Here is an 18,875-nt window from a genome sequence, read left to right on the forward strand (position 1 = left end):
TCCAAGCTGCATTAACCATCTTGTGTTAGTTTGCATGATTCCCCTGCTCACATCCACCAGCCTTGTCTTAGGAGGTTGCTTCCCCAAACCAGCATTTTTTTAGAAAACTCCAGAATTGTGGGCCCTCAGAAAGGCTTATTCCAGGCTGGGACTTGTTCCTGGGGGAATGGCAAGGCAGTGAGAGGTGTAGCCTAATTCTGCTGCTTTGCCCTTTATAACCAAAGGTGTGTTGGTGCACTGCTGACAGTGTGGGATAGCTGTTCTAATCCACAGGCAACTCAACTGGTGGCAATCACTCAGGAGAAAGCAAAGGGGAATCCTTAATCTGTGGACTATCTCGGATATTACATGGGATGATCCTGAAGCATATGAAATTCTTCAATTCATTTTTCATTGTGGAACAATGGACGAGATTTCTCTTCCTACCCCGCATAACCTATTTCTGTGATAAACTCAGCTTCATATTCCTGCATTATTGTCCTATGAAGTTTCACCCAGAACTAAGGGCTGCTTGCAAGGGAATATGCAGCTGCTGAACAACAGGCCTCCCAGGCAAATTATAGAAGAGCCATCATAGAATTGTGGGCGACTGAAATCCCCAGTTGCTTTTAAAAAGTTCCATGTGCTTTTAGTCCCCTACTTCAGTGCCAATGTACCAACATAGAACACTTATTTTACTGTTTTTATTTTAGTATTTTTATTTTATTTCCTTTTTCAAATGAAACAATTTATTTCTTCCCATATGAGACTATTTTCCTTGTGGGGAGCAGAAAGCAGCTAGAGTAACCAAGAGGCAAAGAGAAAAATGGCCTTTGCCTGTAAATTAGTTTTCACTGGCTCCTTTGTTCCCAAGGGCCACAGACTTGATTGTGGGTTAGGAAGAAATACAGCAATTTTGGATTGTGCATGGATAAAACAGTTATCCTCATATGTCATCATACATTACAATCCTGTGGATATGAATTTGTGGAGGCAAAGTTCAGCAGATCTGGCAAATAACTTATAGTGTAAAAAGATCATCTTTATTAAGGAGCATCATCATGTGGACAGGAGAATTAGGGCTAATAAACCCTGGTGATTTATAGGTTACCACAACAGTCAGCACTGAAGGAGGCAGCAGACTTGGCTTTATGAGCTTCCCAAAGCACTGGGATATCTGGTAAGTAGATAGGGAGTATTTTTGGTGTGCTGCTACTGCTTTCCTTCTAGCAGACCTCACCCTGATGTAACTAACTGGCCAACTCACAATGTTGTGTGTGCAGCTGTGGACACTTTGGCTGTGCTGAGCTGCCAGGGACATGCTCTGCCGAGGTGGGGGCGGAGCTGGGAAGGGCTTACCCCGTGGGCCAGGCAGTGCCCTCAGATACTGCTGTGTTCTGACGAAATAACTCCAAAGTACTGCATCAGGACACAAACTTGATGCTTTAAGCAGGAACTCTTGCTTTGCAATTCTGTGCTCTTATAGATTAGTAACCAGTTGTAATTACCAACAACTGATACAGAAAGATATCTTTACAGTGTAATTGGAAAAACAAAGACTTCATGTCCTTCTACAATAAAACCAATGACTGTGTATGGTAAAGCCATTCAAATGCACCTATTCCTTCTAAGGCCAGAGAAACACAGTGGGTAAGAAAAGATGACACCATTGCAGATAGCATAAGTTCCTGAGGATGAGGGTCTACATGGCCCTGATGTCTCTGCTTATGGTCATTTTCACTGCTGTTATGTGGATACAAGGGTAGGTGTTCTACAGACAGGGGAACTGCATTTTCATTGTGAAACTGCTAAAGATATGGAGAATTAAGAAAGGAAGAAAGAAGAAACTCCTTGTGCCACTGAAAGCAGGTACTGCTCTGTACCATGTTCAAAGCACTGCAGAAAGTGGTGGAAAGAGTTCTGCCATGAAGAGGTGAAGGAAAGAGTATGGATGAAGCAAAGACTGCTTGCTGCACCACAGAGATAGAATCTCCTTCCCTACTGAAAGAAAACTGCTTGGGCTTCATGGAACAGGACATCCAAAACAAACAAACAAAAAAATAATCCACAAACATGATGGTCCATAAATTCCTTTTAAAAATCTTTTTAATGAAGAAATAATTCCATTCCAAAATATAGACACACAATTAAATAGTTTAATCACTTCAAAATATAACATGTCCCCAGTAGGTTCCAACACACACACACAAACAATACTTAACAGCAATACAAAAACCCCATACAATAGTAGTTCTGTTACAATACCAATGAATAACATGACATCTTTAGTGTCTCTGTATCTGTCTCAAGTGGTGTCAAGTACAGTAGTTTTAAAAATGTCTTACAGTTAGTAGCCTCAAGGTGTAAGTCTTCATACTTTTTTTTTTTTGGTTCAAAGGTAAAAATGCCCTTTTGTCTTCAGGACACAGTGGAGTGCTTGTTGTTCACAGCTCCGTCTGCTGAATTGAACCAATGTGATTACAGCAACCCGAGGTTGCAATATTTACAAGGTCTATCTACAGTAATTGCCAAGAACCAATAAGGATGGGAGAAAATGATGACTGAAAGTAAAGGTGGACACACTTATGATAAATCATGATGCAACAATTTGGCTCATGCATATAAGAAAATACATATTATATCACAACAAAGGCCACACACCTTTTTATGCAGTTTAGTTAACATTACTACTTACAGACAACCCATTCTCCACCTTCGCTTTGGACATTCAAGGACCCTATACATCTTCACATCCCTGTCTCCTGATTCCAAACCACTGGTTTTCCCCCAGTGACAGTAAAACCACCCAGAGTTTTGACTGCTGTGGTGGGCCGTTGGTAGTTAAGAAAAGGGCCATGCCTGGGACCTCTTCTGTAACTCCGTTTTAATGACCGCAAACCACAAGCAAAATAATATTCAACAAACAAAGATCAGCTGGGTGAAAATGCAGCCAGACTAACAGTTGGAAAATGCTTAAAATAGACATTTGGAGAGCTAAGTAAGAGGTGCTTCAGCTCAGAACTCCAGGGCATAAGGGACCCAGAATTCCAACTCTAAGGGATCACCTAGTTGACACCAGCCTAAAAGAAAGGTGCTTGATTAGTCAACTTTAGTCTTTACTCCTAGTTCAGAAGCTCTTGCAATGGATTTAGTCTACTGCATCTATTTTAAGTACAGTGATAATGAGCACGCAGACATAAAGATGATGAGAAGGATCTATTACTCTGACTACAGTTAAACATGACATGGGTAGAATTAACCAGCCATTGCATGTAGCTGTGTTCTAGCTAGTCTTCTCCCTGTTCAGGAAATGCTTGCCTGGAATCCTGAGCTGACAGCAATGTCTACAGGTTCACTGGAGTAGCTTAAAACATGGAGTGCTAGGCACTAGTGGAGGCTAACCCATTCCTGAGAGGAGGTCGGAGGAGGGGCCAGTGGAGGATATGGTGCCTGCCTTGCCAGGATGGCACATACCCTAGAAGAAAAGACCAGTGATTGTAAAAATGAAAAGCTTACATGAAGGTATCTGGAACCCTTAGTATGCATTTGGGGTCTGACACCAAGCCCAGATATGCAAGGAGATGTGGACAAGAGATCTGCATACGCAATAAAAAGATACGAAAGTGAAAAATGTCAGCAGCTCTTTCATACAGATACTCATTACTTGACACATAGTGCCCAGGGAAGCAGCCACAAGCCTGGAGAGGGCATGCAAACAAGTGGACTTATTGAGTCAAGCTACATAGCAATCTCCTGTAAATACAGCAGTGCACATCCACTTCACCATGAAAGCAAGGACAGACAAACCATGTTCACCTGCTTTAGATGGGTATCACATCACTTGCTGTAGGCAAACTGTGCTGGTGTGAAATATCTGTATGAAACACCACTGTTTTCAGGGCTATTAGCCAGTGTCACTTCAGGTCAGCCAGGTACTGGAAGCCTAATGTTGTATTAGGACAGTAAAATTACCTTGGCACAGAGGTGGTGCTGAGCTCAGACACTGTGCAGCTCAGCAGGACTTGGCTCTGGTTTCTCTGCAGGGCAGTGCTGTGTGCCATAGGGGTGCTACCTTTATTTCTGAGCAGTGTGCTCTGGGGAGCACATTACAGCTGGTTTGTGTCAATCCCTGCTCAGGAATATCTGCAGGATTTTAGTCACAGCAGAGCAAACACTTTTCAGCCAGCAGTCTCACTGCCTAAGTCACAGTGGCCAGGTCAGTCGCCTTTCTCCTGAAATGCCTTGATACTGAAAAAATACTAAACTGGATACACTCAAATTCTGTAACTATATGCCTGTCCTTTTGAAAAAATCCACTGCTCTTCTTGTGCTTTTCACTGATCATTATTTCTCCATCCAGCTCTGAAAGAGTCTCACTACACATTTCCAAGGGAGCATGCAGAACATCTGGTGGCTGGCTAAGGCAGTACACATTTGGAAATCAAAAGAGAACAGTTGCAAGCGCACTTTAAGCCTGTACATTTAAAGCTGAAGGCCTCGAAAATAACATAATGGAGGGGGGCGGGAAGGAGAGGAGGGGCAGAGAGATGGAAAGAGCCGGTTTGTTGAACACATGCCTACTAAAGCTAAAACATCAATGAAACAATACCATGGAGGATTATACGTAACATCAGTCAGTTCAGGGATCTTATGGCACCTGTGGTTTATAAACAGCTTTAGCAACGAGTATTTCAAAACATAGTTCACAGTTTTAAGAAGATCTGTGCTGATTTAAAAACTAGATTCTATATCATTTGAATGTCACCTTTTGAATATGATATCTATTTGGAAAAAAAATATTTACACTAACTTCTATGGCTGATTTGTTAGATTATTTTGAAAGAAACATTCCTAAGTTACATATAGCCCTAAATTACAGACATTTATTTTAATTATTAATTATATTATTATAATTATTATTTTAGTACGTTTTGTATAAGCCTTAATTTAAAGACTTGCAAACAAATTGCAAAGATAGTCTGGTACTTTGTTTTTTGGGCTATTAGATATATACACTCAGGAGTATAATCATTCAGTGTTAAACACATAATTGTCTCTTTTTATTTCGTCTGTGGAAAAGAAATGTACAGTGTATAGTAAACTGATCTACTAAAATCTCAAAGTATTCAGAAATCAAATGTCTATCTATAAACAGTATTGTCATTGTAAACTGAACAAGTTCAATATCATGTGCAAAGGGTTCACGTGAGTTATTGATACCACTGTCCTGTGTAACAGCAGTACGTATGTCAGTCTGTTTGCTTCACCAGTAATGAGCCATGTTACAGAATATGTAGCTAATATAAGTTAGCTTTAAACAAAAGTCTTGTTGTCAAAACACACATCTACAAACTACAATTCTTAGAACAAAAGTACCGTGCTACAGTCCTCAGAACTTAGTTATGTGATTTTTTTGTCAAGAGACGCTGCACCTCTTGGTTCCACTCTTCCGTGAAGTTTGCAGCTGAGTTTTCTTCATCGTCTGTCCGAAAGCAACTCTCCTCATCATCAGTTCTTACGTAGCTTTCGTTGTCTGTCTGACTGCAGCTTCCCTGTTGAGAAACATTTAGGGAAGGTTTTTAAACAGTGCTGGTTTAAGATGCGGCACCTACACAGGCAGAGCAAGTAAAGCTTCTGACTGCTGCTTTATTGAGAGAGAAAAGGACGAGCCGGCCAGTTCCTGTGGTTATCCTTTAAGGAGTTAAAAAAGGGAAGAAGCCATCCTACCTAGGTGAGTCATAGGTATTTGACCTGTAAACAGAAACTTACAGGGTATGTGGGAAGCTGGAAACTTTCCTTTCCATGGGCAAGAAGACGGTTGCCTGCTCTGCCATGGGACCCTGCGGTAACTCAGTTGGCGCTGACACAGATTTGCAGTGTTCCTATTTTCCCTTCCATTTTACTCTTCCAGTTTGCTTTAGGAATAGACTGTTGGTAGGGAAACCATGGATTATTCCCCTTGTGCACACTGTTCAGCCACTCGATTAACAGTCCCTCAGCATCATGAGCATCCCCTCACATATAAATGTCTTGCCTTGGGTATGTTTTACTCTGTCTGAAAACTCCTGTAATTACTTAAATGGATGATTCTGGGTGCTATAGCTCATGAACAGCCTGGTTCACTGGTGCACCAGTTTCTCCTGGTGCTCCTCTGTATCCTGAAGCATCAGTGAGTATCTTAAATTTCTACAGAGGAGGAATCAAAGTTTTAGTTGGTAATGGAAAATCCTTGATATATTACTGCTGCTCTTTCTCAGAACAAAGTCAGGTTCAACAGTCAGGTGATACTGCAAACTTCTGCTTTTGGCACATTTATTGTAAGGTCACTGTTTACACACTTGACCCTTCCAAAGTTAAGTAGCTAATCCCTTTTTCTCTTGAACTACCTCAGAGAGAAAACCAATCTGCATCACATGAGATATGATAATAACAGCATATTACCACACCCTAGGGACAAGAATTTTTTCCTACACAATTCAGGAATAAAATTGGTCTACCACATGAAAGATGAAATGCAAATTATTTTAGCAAAAATAGTTAAATCAAATCTGATAAATAAGAAAGGGCAGGTAGTTTAACTTGCTGCTTCTACTTCCTGACACCATTTGATTGTATTAATTATACAAGCACAAACACGTCCAACCCATTCCTTAAGACCTAAGCATGCCAAATGGTACAATGATCTTAATTTAGTGTCTCCTTGTATCAGGCACTTACAGAAGACAAGCATTAATACTTTGTTGATAAATGGAAAGGAGACCTGCACTGCAAGTCTGATGAGAGTTTCATAAAAAATTTCTGAGGTGTATTTTAAATTATATGTTTTAAAAATCAGACATGCATCTGTACCACTTAAGTCTGCAAACTTACTTGGAAATCTTAATAAAGGAACATTTTGCTCTTCACAGGTCAGCCAAAAACATGAAAATGAAAGGCATGGAAGAGGTCAGTTCTCAGCTGCCCATTTCTACTGAATTGATTTCTACTGAATCAGTTTCAGGGTTATGTAAATCATAGAATCATTTAGGTTGGAAAAGACCTCTAGGATCATTGAGTCCAACTGTTAACTCAGTTCTGCCATGTTCACCACTACACTATGTCCTCAAGTGCCACATCCACAGGCCTTTTAAATACCTCCAGGGATGATGACTCAACAAACCACTTCCCTGTGCAGCCTGCTCCAATGCTTGGCAACTTTTTTGGTGACAAAACCTTTCCTAATATCTAAAAATAGAGGAATATCTCATATTTCTTGATAGTATCATTATAACCTCAAGAGTAACATAAGAGTGGTTTGTGAAACACGGTATGCATTAAGATGTATTGACAGTAATGCTAAGCACTTGAGTTTGCCTCAAATTTTCCAGATAAATGACTTCTCTTTGGTGCAGTGTGGGAAGGGTTATTCTAAATACTCTCAAGGCTTTTCTCTGTTTCACAACTAGCACTGGGATAGAGAGATTTTCATATGAGAAATAAGGAGTACTAATGAACCTCAGAGTTTTAAATTCATTGCCACATTTTAGAAGTTCTAAAATTAATTCCAAGTTAAGACTCATATGATTTGCCATGATAGAAAACTGTTTCTTGACCTTTTCTGTAACTTAATCCACAGGTTCTTTTCTGTCACTTACCATTCAGTGATTTTTCAAAAAAAACATCCCTGTCACTGGCGTAATTTTAGAATTGAATTCACAAAGCTAAAGCTGCTTCTCCCCAGTTAACTTGGTCACAGTTCTTTTACAGCTTTTTTTTACATCTACATGCTAAGAAGAGGAGGACTTAAAGAGAAAAATAAAAAGGAAAACCAAAACATAATGTAGCAGACATTTTTGGAAATTACTGTGCTGTCAGCCTCCTGTTATTTCAAATTGAATGGTCCAGATAATGCTGTTTTTATGTATTTGTTCGGGAAAAAAACAAAAAGAGATCCTGAATCATTTGGTTGTGCTAGTAAAGTATGACTTGTATAAATGAGCAGTTCATCTATGGCCTGCATCCTGCTTCTTCACAGCTGCATCATGGACTTAGGAGGAAAAGCACAAAGAAATTGGGACAGAGATGTCAAGGGAGGATCTGTTAGAAGCTATTTGAGGGGTACTTACACAGATAACAAAGCAAAAATCTTTTTGGCAGTGCTTACAAGCAAAAATCTTCTTGACAGTGCTGAATACGGAAGAAAGACAAATGCATTTTGGGAGGTTCAGCTTTCACATTAGGAGTGCTGGATGTGTAGATCTCATACAATACTGAGACACATGGTGTGACTGTTAACATTATGTTGGAAATTACACAGACTATTCTGAGTTGGAAGGTACCCAAAAGGATCATCGAGTCCAACTCTTAAGTCAATGGCCCATACAGGGGATTGAACAGACAAAATAAAAGCTATGAGGGTGGCACTGCACTGTGGGGGGAAGGCCCAGGGAAGTGGTGAAATTTCCACTTGTGGAGGTTTAAATCTTTGATAGAGACAGCCATCACTGACATGGTCTTGTGTTGGAGCTAGACCTGCATCAGGTGGGAGACTGGACCAAATGACCTCCTGAGGGTCCAGTGAACCAATGCACCTACTCTTCTGTATCTCCTGAGCTCCTGGCATGAAGCCCATGCAAGGAATGAACCACAGTGTGTGAGTTGCTCTGAGTAGCAGCATTTGCGGCCCTAAAGATGAAGACAGGCCAGGGCACAGCTGGGAAATGTGATAACAGGCAGTGGGCACAGCAAATCTGGCACCTACATATCCATCAGCTGTGGGCTAGTAACCTGACCTGTACTCTGGGCTATGGATTCTGTGTCCCATCTTTCCCAAACAGTAAAATGGTGAAGTCCCCAATGCAAAGGACTGAAAATGTCAAATGCATGCTAGCTCTAAAGTATTTCCTTCCCAGAAAAAAAACACCAGTGCAGGGCAATTGTGTCTTCATAGCACTTAAACAATTAATCTGTGCCCTCTGGCTTAGTGAACACCAAGCCTTTCTCACAGTGGTACACTGGGTGGACTGAACTGACCACATCACCTCCCCTTGCCCATGGGTTTTACCACCTGATATTTGGCGATATTCCTAATCTCTGCTGGCAAACATGAAAACAGAGTTTGGGAAAAAAAGGCAAGAGAGAAGAAAAATATGGAAGTGTCACTTAATAAGACTTCTGTCCTGGAAAACCAGCAAAGTTGAATATACAATATTTTTTTAAGAAAGCATTAACATTAAAAGAATTGAGAGGATTTAGGGGCTCTGTGTTGGAAAAAAAAATCCACTTGTTTCAATACAAAACCACTGAGGCACTTTTGCAATGAAAAATGTCACCCACAGCCACCCAAAGCCCCAGATCCCACAATGGTTTTCATTATAAGGTTTTGAGTGAGTGAGAGAGTTTGGAGTGGGAATGGAACTGAGTCTTTAACTGAAATTATTATGCATTTTGGTCAATATAGGGAAAATCTCTGCTAAAAAAATTGAGAATAAAACCTCTAATAAGGCCTCCTCCGTGTACTTGCTCTCAGTGGATGCTTTAGGTCTGATTTTTATTAGCTTTTCACACCCTCCTTTCTCTTAGAATAATGCATATAAATGAATTAGGCATGATGAACTCAAATGTGTGCCAGCACTAAGAAAGAATAGCTTTAGAAAATCTAGGAAATTGTAGATCTCATGGGAACATGTCCACTGCACAAGCTGACAGCAATTGATTGAAAATGACAACTTTTCAACCAGTTTCTGAAATGGAGTATTTCTGCTCCCATTGGCTATTCTTGGCAAAAAACCCAACTGCTACCAAGGGGATTCAGGTAAAATAACATCAAAGTTGGAGGTTCACTTGATGTCAAGATCTGCCTCATGCCTGCTGAAAACAAGCTGAAATTCACTCTGTTACTTTACTAAAAATAAAACAATTACATTTAACATAAAAAGTAAACTGAAAACATGATTAAATTATATTTTATATATTACTGGAATCACTTGCTGTCTTGGGAATTTCTTATACTAGATGTTTGTTCAAAATCAATTTCAGAAAACTGTACATAGCACTTTTAAAAATGCAAATGCAAATAGATTGCAAAAAGCCCTAATCAAATGACACCAAGCTCAGATGAATGCAGAAATGAACAAAACTGTGTGGCTGGCCATCAGTAGCAATATCACTCACATGGAGTTATAATAAACTGATCTCATTTTCCCCACCTTTTTTTATTTTAAATAAGCACAAATAATAGTGTTGTGAGATAAGAAAGTCTGTTGGCTTTCTACCTCATAAGGCCATCTAGGGTCATATGGACTGTATTTGCATCATTATTGACTGAATAATTCCTTACAAATAAATCTCTTCATACAGTTTCTAAGCTTCAAGCAAGAACCCAAGGTAAACAGCAAAAGCACTTTAGATACCATGACTGGTATGAACTATTTTGAAATTATTTTTCCAATACCACGAAATGTTAAGTACCAAATAAAATATACAAGATATGACAGACTTCCATATTCACAAGAAAGTGAATCTTGAGAAAACTAAGGCACACTTACCATGTCTAGATGTATTTATCACAATGCACCATAATAGCGTTTGTTCTTGAGGATGTAGGTGAAATGCCAAGTCCACCTTGAGAGATTCTAGTTACTGTAGAGTTGGGCTTTAACAGCTGGTGGGAATGTTACAGCCTTTGCTACTGGCTGAAAGGCTCTCCTGGGAGCCAAAAAGAATTTCACTATGAAACCCTTCTTTCTTTTTGACATGGTTTCAAAATGTTTGAAAAAGCATCCAGGAGATGAGACAGTAGCCTCAGATCTCTGCTCATTTGAGACAGGATATGTATTTTCAAGAAAGCTGGGCTCTACAGCAATATGTGTTTCCCAAATAACTCCATTAACATTGCTTCCTAACAGAAAAGGAAACTTAACATGGAAATGTCTGAGTTTTATAATTCTAATGAAAAGGAATTTTTTCAACTTATTACTGTAAACTGTAATTAAATTCAGTTATACATAACATTTCCAGTTATGTATAACATAAACATAACATATACAGTTATACACACACGTTGTTGAAAGATCTGTTTTCATGTGACCTCATCTATAACTGACAACTGCAACAAAACAGAATAAAAGAACTTATTTTGTTGGTTGTCAATGTTCAGGAACCTCCATACGGGTCATGTTTTTAAGAAGGCTACTCTGAACATAAATGTAATCTGAGGGGCAAAGTTAGAAGAATTTTTATGAGCAGTTATTTGGTGTTTATAGTACTCTGGGTATTGCAGTTTATTTGCTTTTCACATCCATTTATTCTGCTGTAGTTGCTAGAGATACTGAGACAGATGCTTTAGAAATACCTACTAGCAGTTGCTCTCACAAGGTACACACTTTAACAGCCAAATTTTACTGTCAGCAGAAGATGCAAACCCTTTGAATCAGGGTTAAATTCTAGCATCAAAATTGTCATATAAATAAGGAGGTCTAGCTTTAAACATGGCATACAAAATCTAACAATAGCTCCTGCTAGAGTTGGCACAGGGTAGTTCACTGGTTTTGATTACCTGAACATGACCCTGCTCCCAAGTCATAGCATACATTTGATCATTGACCTGTTTGCCTTTAGTTCTGGCTTTGAGGAAGAGGCTCAGTTTGCAGACCAAACTCAGATCTCTATTCTGATTTCTCCTCCCTTTCTGGCCCTGTTACCCCATGGTTCAGTGCCTCAGCAGGATGGACAGCATTGTCTCATTGCCATCTTCACAGCAGGGCACTCTCCTCAGAAGTCAGAAATGCAGAGCCCACAGCTTCAGATGAGGCAAAAAGGAAATGTGTGGTCTCTCACTTCCTGGGCAAGTGTTCAGAATAACAGGCTACTTGATAAAAATAAATGTTGTATGTCTTCCTGAAGAAAAACAAAACTGCTGAACTTGGCATTAATCTCAGTATTGCAACTGTGAGGTTGGCATGCGTAAGGAACATGATCTGAATACAGGACAGCAGGGAATTTATAGAACTTGCCATGTTTGAATTGCTGGACTGTAGCTAATAGCTGAGGCCCTTGCACTTTGGACTGGGGCATTTTAAACTTCTACAACACACCTGAGGATGCCTCTGTGTTAAGCAGCTGGTATGTTGCTTTCTTTAATGTTTGTCTAATTCCTGTTTCACACATTGGAGTAGTTGTTCAAATCTCACCAGAAATTATTTATTTCAGTTATTCTAGGAAGACTAAAGCATTGAAAGGAATTAAACTCAGGTCTCTTGAAATGTAATCTGATTCCTTATCTTCTGGATAAGGTGTCTCTGTACAGGCTAATATATTTGTCGTCATCTCCAGAGATGAAAAGCCCATGTTCTCACTCTGATGGTTAACAAGCGAAAAAGACAAGAAGGATGGTAGCTAAATGGAAGTCCTCAGGACTAGGAGCACATTTCAATAAATTATTGCTTTAGGGAGATTCCTAGGGATCCCAACACAGGTTAAAAGAAGAAAGAAACAGCATACACACACATACATCCTCACATACTCTCAGGCAGCACAAGGTGCATTGCAACTAAAACACACATTATGAGGATTAATTCCAAACATTCTTCTAAATTATGATAATACTTACTTGAGAGGAGAGAGAGAGGGATATTGCACTCAACTTTGCAAACTGACCTGCAGATAACAAAGGATAGAAAACAAGAAGATGACAAATTAAGCCCGTGAGCAGCCAGGCAGTGTATTACTATGAAGAAAGCCATGCACAAGCCTAGAAATAAAGGGAGCAATTAGAGATCCAGAAAATAAAACCAACGAATACTGTCTCACACAACACATCCAGCAAAAGACAGTAACAAGAACACAACTGGAAGTAGATGTTAGCAGATACACTTGTGCATTAAATGTGGAGGGTTTTGTTCTGATACAGACACTTGTTATTTACAACATGCTTCAAAAACAAAAAGAAGAGAGAAAGAAACCTCCTTTGAGGTCCCCTGTCCCTGATTTCCCTGTGTATCTTGTTTTTTTGCTCCTATTTTAATATCAAATTAGAGTTTAGCATGAAAATCTTGCTTGGAGACAAGATGACACGAAATAACAAGAGTGGGTTTCGACCAAGCACTTTTCATGACATACTACATCTACATATTTCTCTAAATGTGCTGCTTTTACACACAGTGAGACATTTAATAGCATAAAAAATGTTACCAGGTTGTTACTGAAGTTCTGTAACCTTAGTATGAGTTCCTCCTTGCAGATTTTTTCAGCTGAGAATTGCATTATGATAGCTACAGCTTCTGACTCTTTTTGGCAATCCAGATGAATGCAGTGTACTTGTGAGTACAGATAGTAAAATAGCTTGTAATAAATTCCAATGATTTAATGCAAATGAGAATAGTTGACCTGGCCACTGTTCAACAGGTTACCCTAAACAGAAATTTCCCAATTTTCCTTTGCTTTTGCAAGAAGAAAGTTGTGTCTTTATAGAATACTCAGTGATATTTATAGAAAAAGGAATAGAATAGCAAAACACCACAAATAAACAGCAAATTGCTGTGAACAAACCAATGCCAAAGCACATGTTTCAGGAACAACACGTGACTATCCATTCAACTCCTAATCCTTTTAGTAGTCCCTACTAAATACCTTTTCTTGCTTCCTTTAAACTCGTTCCATAATTGGCAGCAGCCATATTGGGAAGAACTTCTCATGCTTTGGGTCTGTGGTTATCGACTAAAAATGGATTCTACTTACAAGTCACTACTGTCAAATCATTGCCTGATAGGAGCTGACAATCTCACAGATAGTAAAGTACATCATGAAATTTCTTTTGGAAAAATGCTGTTAAGCAGATCTTGTCTAGAATGAGGACTTTCTGTTCCCTCAGTGGAATATATTTTTGGGAAAAAAAGGGCTTTTTTTCCCTTTTTTTTGTTCCCCAGGTGGAAACAGTGTAAAACAATGGGGAATAAACTTCACCTGTGTGTAGTCTCAGCTGACCTAAATTCAGAAGTAGTTTTATTCTGATGTTGATGGGGAGAAGATTTCCTCCCCTTCTGTGAATGTTGGTGAACAGCAGAAAAGCTCTGTTTTGACTGAAGCAAGAATAACACCCAGTGACATTGAGTGACATATAAAACTTCTACTGCCCTTATTTGCCGTGCACACACATACTGAATTTTTTTCATGTATAAAATACTGTTGTAACTTGTGAAACTCATGCAACACTATTGCCATATATTGCACTCCTATAATACTGTGATCAAAATACAGTCAAATTGTCTATTGCTCTTTTTCAAGTAAATAGATTTTTTACAAGCAAGAATAACATTTATTATTTGATGCCTGGCGTCTGTGATCATTGACACACACTTTTTTTACAACTGTCAATTACTTTTCTTTATATGAGCAGTAGCTGCTCATTCGGTTCTGAAGTTTATAGGCTGTGATTTTTGCAATTTCTAATCTTGGATAAAAAATTCTGACAAAGCCCCCTACATCATCTGCTGTTGCTTTAGTATATGGTCCATAACAATTCTGCTATTTTTGTCATATCCTTAAAGACCTTTGCAATGAAATGAGTTTTGGCAAGCTACAGTGGGCATGTAGCAGGTCTACATGAACAATAACAACAAAAGGATGCTCACATCAACCTCAAAACTATCTGTATTGATGAGACTCAATCAACTTTTACAAGACTAACATATCTTAGCAGCTTTACAGAAAAAAAAGATTAAAAGAGCAGCCAATCTTTATTACATCGCAAGCTTGTCAGTCCCAGATTATTGTCTCCAAAGTGACTTGACACTTGACAGTAGAGGAAAACCTCCAGAAAAAAAGGCTAGATTTTGTCAGCTCCCAGACACCAGGAATTTAAAGAATTCCTGCCCACAAAGTGATTTTGAACCTCATTTGCATACGACTGATCTCTCAGAACCTGCCTAATCTGTTTTTTTTTAGCCCATTTAATCTTTTGGTCTCTGTTCTGTAGGAGTGAGGTCCAAATTTGAATTGACCACCGTGCGTGAAAAAAGTTATTTTTGCTTGCTTCAGCTCTGCTCCCAAAAACCTGAACTAGTTTTGCCCTCCTACTGATACTACTACCAACTTTATAAAAAGTAATGCATTTTACATTCAGATGATCCAAGTCAGCATAACTTAAAAGTCTGGCAATAATCCATTACACCAGGAAGAAGTGGAGATCATGATGCAGACATGGATATCTACAGAATTCCAGCTCTCTCTGGCATACTTGATTTCCTCAGACTTGAACAAATGGCCCTTGAGCACTTACTCAGGGAGGTGTTTAATAACAAATCCCCAGGCTTCTCTATACCAGATGCTTGTTGAATACTTGGTCCTCTGGGATAAAATTAGTTTCAGACCCTTTTCTGTACTTCCAGATTCTGACAATGACAACAACACACAGACTGCACTTGAGCTTCAGTTCGCACTGCAGAACCCATTATGAATAGTTTTTGATACTGGAGAAAAAATATCTGAAAATATTGAGATGACTTGACTCCACCAACCAGCATCTATGGTACAGGGGAATGAGGTCTAAGTGACTTTGTAGGCACGGGCAGAGAATAAGTTCAGAGGCAATTCTGTCCCACCTGGTACCCTGGTAACTTATGGACTACTGTTGTGTGCCTCAGGCAGTGTGGTCTTGTTGGGTATGCAAAAAGGATGGATGCACATGTGCCTGTTGAGGAGTGCCAACAGTTTTTGGAATGTGGCTGCTCTAGTAACTGAGAAGAGATCACAGCCCAGAACCCAGGACTGGTTAGGTGGCACTGGGTGTCTCACATTGTGCCCTGTTGTCTCTCACTTATGGAGAAATATGGGCAGCTGGTGTCCTTCTCCCACCTGGTATGCCTCATCCTGCAGCTTCTGCTTCAGGTACTCCTCCATTTTCAGTTCGTTCTCCAGCTGGCGGACAGAGTCATTCTCATAGTTTTCGTCATCTGCTCTGACATAGGGGTCTCCATCTTCTGTAACCCTAAAGACAATTATTAATAAATAGCCTCCTGAGATGAATGACATGCAGAGTCAATAAAACTTCCCTTTATTGTAAACTATGAGGAATGTGGGATACTTTTAGTTCAACCACATGCTCCATTGGTTAGTATTTTCCTGGCAGTGGAAAACACTTCTGATACTTCCCCTCTCCAGTGATCTGGCATTGATGAAGTACACCAGAGGGCATATTCTGCTGAAGGCATTTCCCTAAGGAAATGAGTACCAAAAGTTCTGAATAACTTGATACAAAGAAATTGAACTAAAAATAACTAGAAAGATGCCTATTGTCTCTGAAAGGAAGATTCAGGTTCTAAAAATAAATCTCTTTGTTGATCCTTTGAGTTGGTCAATGAAGAGCATTTTGTGTTTTCCGTTCCAAAACTCTTCTTTTTACAGTGAGCTCCAACAGGCCCCTCAGTAAGCAGGGAATTATCATGGAGAACAGCCCTCATGTTGTCTGAGTGTACCAGGCTCGATGTGAGACAGCTCACTCCTGAGGGAATCCTGGATTCTGGCCGTTACTGTTTACAGAGCTCACTGCTATCTAACCATGAAGCAATCCTCACTTGGATTTATGCCTTTTTTTTTGTACTCAAATAGTTGAGAGAATGAGAAAACACTGCATGCTGCACACAGTTTTCAAAAGAAAAAGACTGTGATTAAGAAGGTCGAGCAGGTACCCACATGTCATTGCGGATGGAGCCGGTGGCAGCAGCACTGTGGATGTACCCTGGCTTCCGGGCATGGATCTGTGCGAGGAAAGCCTTCTCAGATGTTGGGGATGGAACCAGGTCATCAAAATGAGTCCGTCCAAATTCAGAATCCACATTGCTTTCTGTCTCACTGCCCACTTCTGTGAAGAAAAAAGTTCCATTTAACTTTCACAGAAGTATTCTTGCCTATTTCTCTCTGCCTTTCCAACTGAAAATGCCACCTCTACAGTGAATAACTGCATATTATTCTACACATATTGGCAAAGCTTACAGTTTTCTTCTTGTGGTGGGACTGAAAACTGAAACTTTCGCTCATCTCAGTTATCAGGTAGGATATTTTAATGAGAATACTACAGACTGCATTTTACGACAGGTCCCCTATGTTCTATACTGAACAAACTTTCTAAAGAGTGAAATCCCACTGCACGTGGAATCAAAAACAAAGTTTTCACTGTATCCAGTTGCACCTCTACATCCATGGCTTTGCAAACTGATGTGTTCCTGAAGCCCTTGCTGAGGAATTTTTTTACTAAAAGCATAAAAAGCTTTAAAGATACATTACACTGCTTTTTGTTAGTTTATATCTTCCTACCTCCCATTTTTTCAAATGCAATGTGGTGATTATCCACTATTGTTAGCTACACTCACCAGAATTTAGTTCTTTTACCAAAGAAGACATGGTGTTGGTGATTGAATCTGCTGCCACCAGCAAATCATTTCTTAGGTTTCGTCTTGCACCTGAAGCAAGAGACAGACAAAGTACAGAGTTATTATTATTCACGTGACATATGTTTTCCTCTTGAAGGCAGTTTTATCCCTACCGAAAGCTGTCATTGTGAAAATTCAGGGTATCAAAGTCCTTACAAGGGACACGTTCTGTGCAGAATGGCCTCATTTACTTATGCTGTATGCAAAAGCAGAAGCCTACCCTCACGCTTCATTTAATCACAATGCCAGATATCTGGAGATTATTCATTGCCATCAAGCTTGCATTTGTGTGGTGACACCAGCAGACCAGGCCTGGAAGATTAAATCCAGCATGAACTCATTTACAGTGCCTGTGGGGGAGGAGGGAAGAAATGAAGTGTTTTCTGTAAGTTCCCACTGCTTTGTTTAATGACACCATTATTGCCAGGTATTTTCCAGATAATTATGGTAAACGTTGAAGAAACACACTTGACCTCATCAAGACTATACAGATTTCTCTTCTCTGCTCTCTCTCATCCTCTCCTGGAGCTCATAGAATTTCTTGTATATTCTGTAGTTTACTGACTCTCTTTTCAGCCCACCCACCTTTTTTTTTTTTTAATAAAGGAAATGCTATTGCCTCTCTAAACAGCCTCAGGCTGCTTTTAAACTCTTTCTAATAATGCATCTAGAAATGCTTCCCAGCTGAACTTGGCAATATACCCTTAACCATCAATCATAAAAGATTCTTGTGAGCATGAAATACTCCTGCCTTAGGAGAGGTCTGTGGGTAATGCATGCTTAACTCCCCCAAATCCAAACATAGATACTATTGTAGTTGAATAATCAATATATCCCACAGAATCTCTAGTCTTCCAAACAGAATTATTTACAGGAATTGGGAGGATTTGACTGCTGCAAATTTTTTAAAACTGGCTGAATGCAAACAATACGTTTTAAAAAGTTCCTCAAATCCCAAAGAGATTTTTTTTCTAATATATCCATTAGCAAATGATTACTGGAATGTAAATTATAGTAGTTAATCTCCCTCATGAACACAGACAGCCACTCCCTCTTCAAAGTCTTCTCACTTTTGTATCTCTGAACTATGGCAAACACTATGAAAGAAACAGAAACAGGAAAGAAAATATCCTTTAACCATGGCTTGTCTGCATTATGTACACATAGGCAGATATCTGTTGGTGCAGCAGAGAATAGAACCATAAAATCTCAGCCCAACCACCCTCACAAAAATGTGACAGAATGGCTGGCTTCAAGTTCTTTGAGTCTTGTTTATTGACCATCACAGAGTCTGATCTTCTCATCTAGAGAATATAGTAAATAATGACACAATGCTAGATATTTATCAAATGCAGTAGTTTTAAAATGTGATCACATAACTTTTTATATTGTTCTTTATCTTGACTAGAACACACTTATCACTTAAAATGCATTTGCCTGGGGCAGCCTTAGTATTGTTTATGGATATTTTATTGTGGACACTACATTACT

The 18,875-nt window shown here is 39.4% G+C and overlaps 1 protein-coding gene across 11 annotated transcripts in view; it reads right to left on the bottom strand.

Moving 5' to 3' along the window:
• Positions 1–2,053: 2,053 nt before the first annotated feature.
• DTNA (dystrobrevin alpha) overlaps positions 2,054–18,875 on the bottom strand; it is a 234,632-nt gene continuing 217,810 nt past the window's right edge. For 10 of the 11 annotated variants that reach the window (XM_071554578.1, XM_071554583.1, XM_071554577.1 and 7 more), the window contains 4 exons: positions 17,325–17,414; positions 16,648–16,816; positions 15,811–15,943; positions 2,054–5,531 (listed from right to left, as the gene is read on the bottom strand). In XM_071554578.1, coding sequence (XP_071410679.1) covers positions 5,376–5,531; positions 15,811–15,943; positions 16,648–16,816; positions 17,325–17,414 — 548 coding nt within the window. In that variant the 3' untranslated portion in view covers positions 2,054–5,375. Of the gene's footprint in view, positions 5,532–12,568; positions 12,616–15,810; positions 15,944–16,647; positions 16,817–17,324; positions 17,415–18,875 lie in introns of all 11 variants that reach the window. The other variant, XM_071554582.1, reaches the window with a different exon arrangement.

The sequence above is a fragment of the Pithys albifrons genome, chromosome 4 (genome assembly GCF_047495875.1).
Source record: "Pithys albifrons albifrons isolate INPA30051 chromosome 4, PitAlb_v1, whole genome shotgun sequence".
Taxonomy (NCBI): Eukaryota; Metazoa; Chordata; class Aves; order Passeriformes; family Thamnophilidae; genus Pithys; species Pithys albifrons.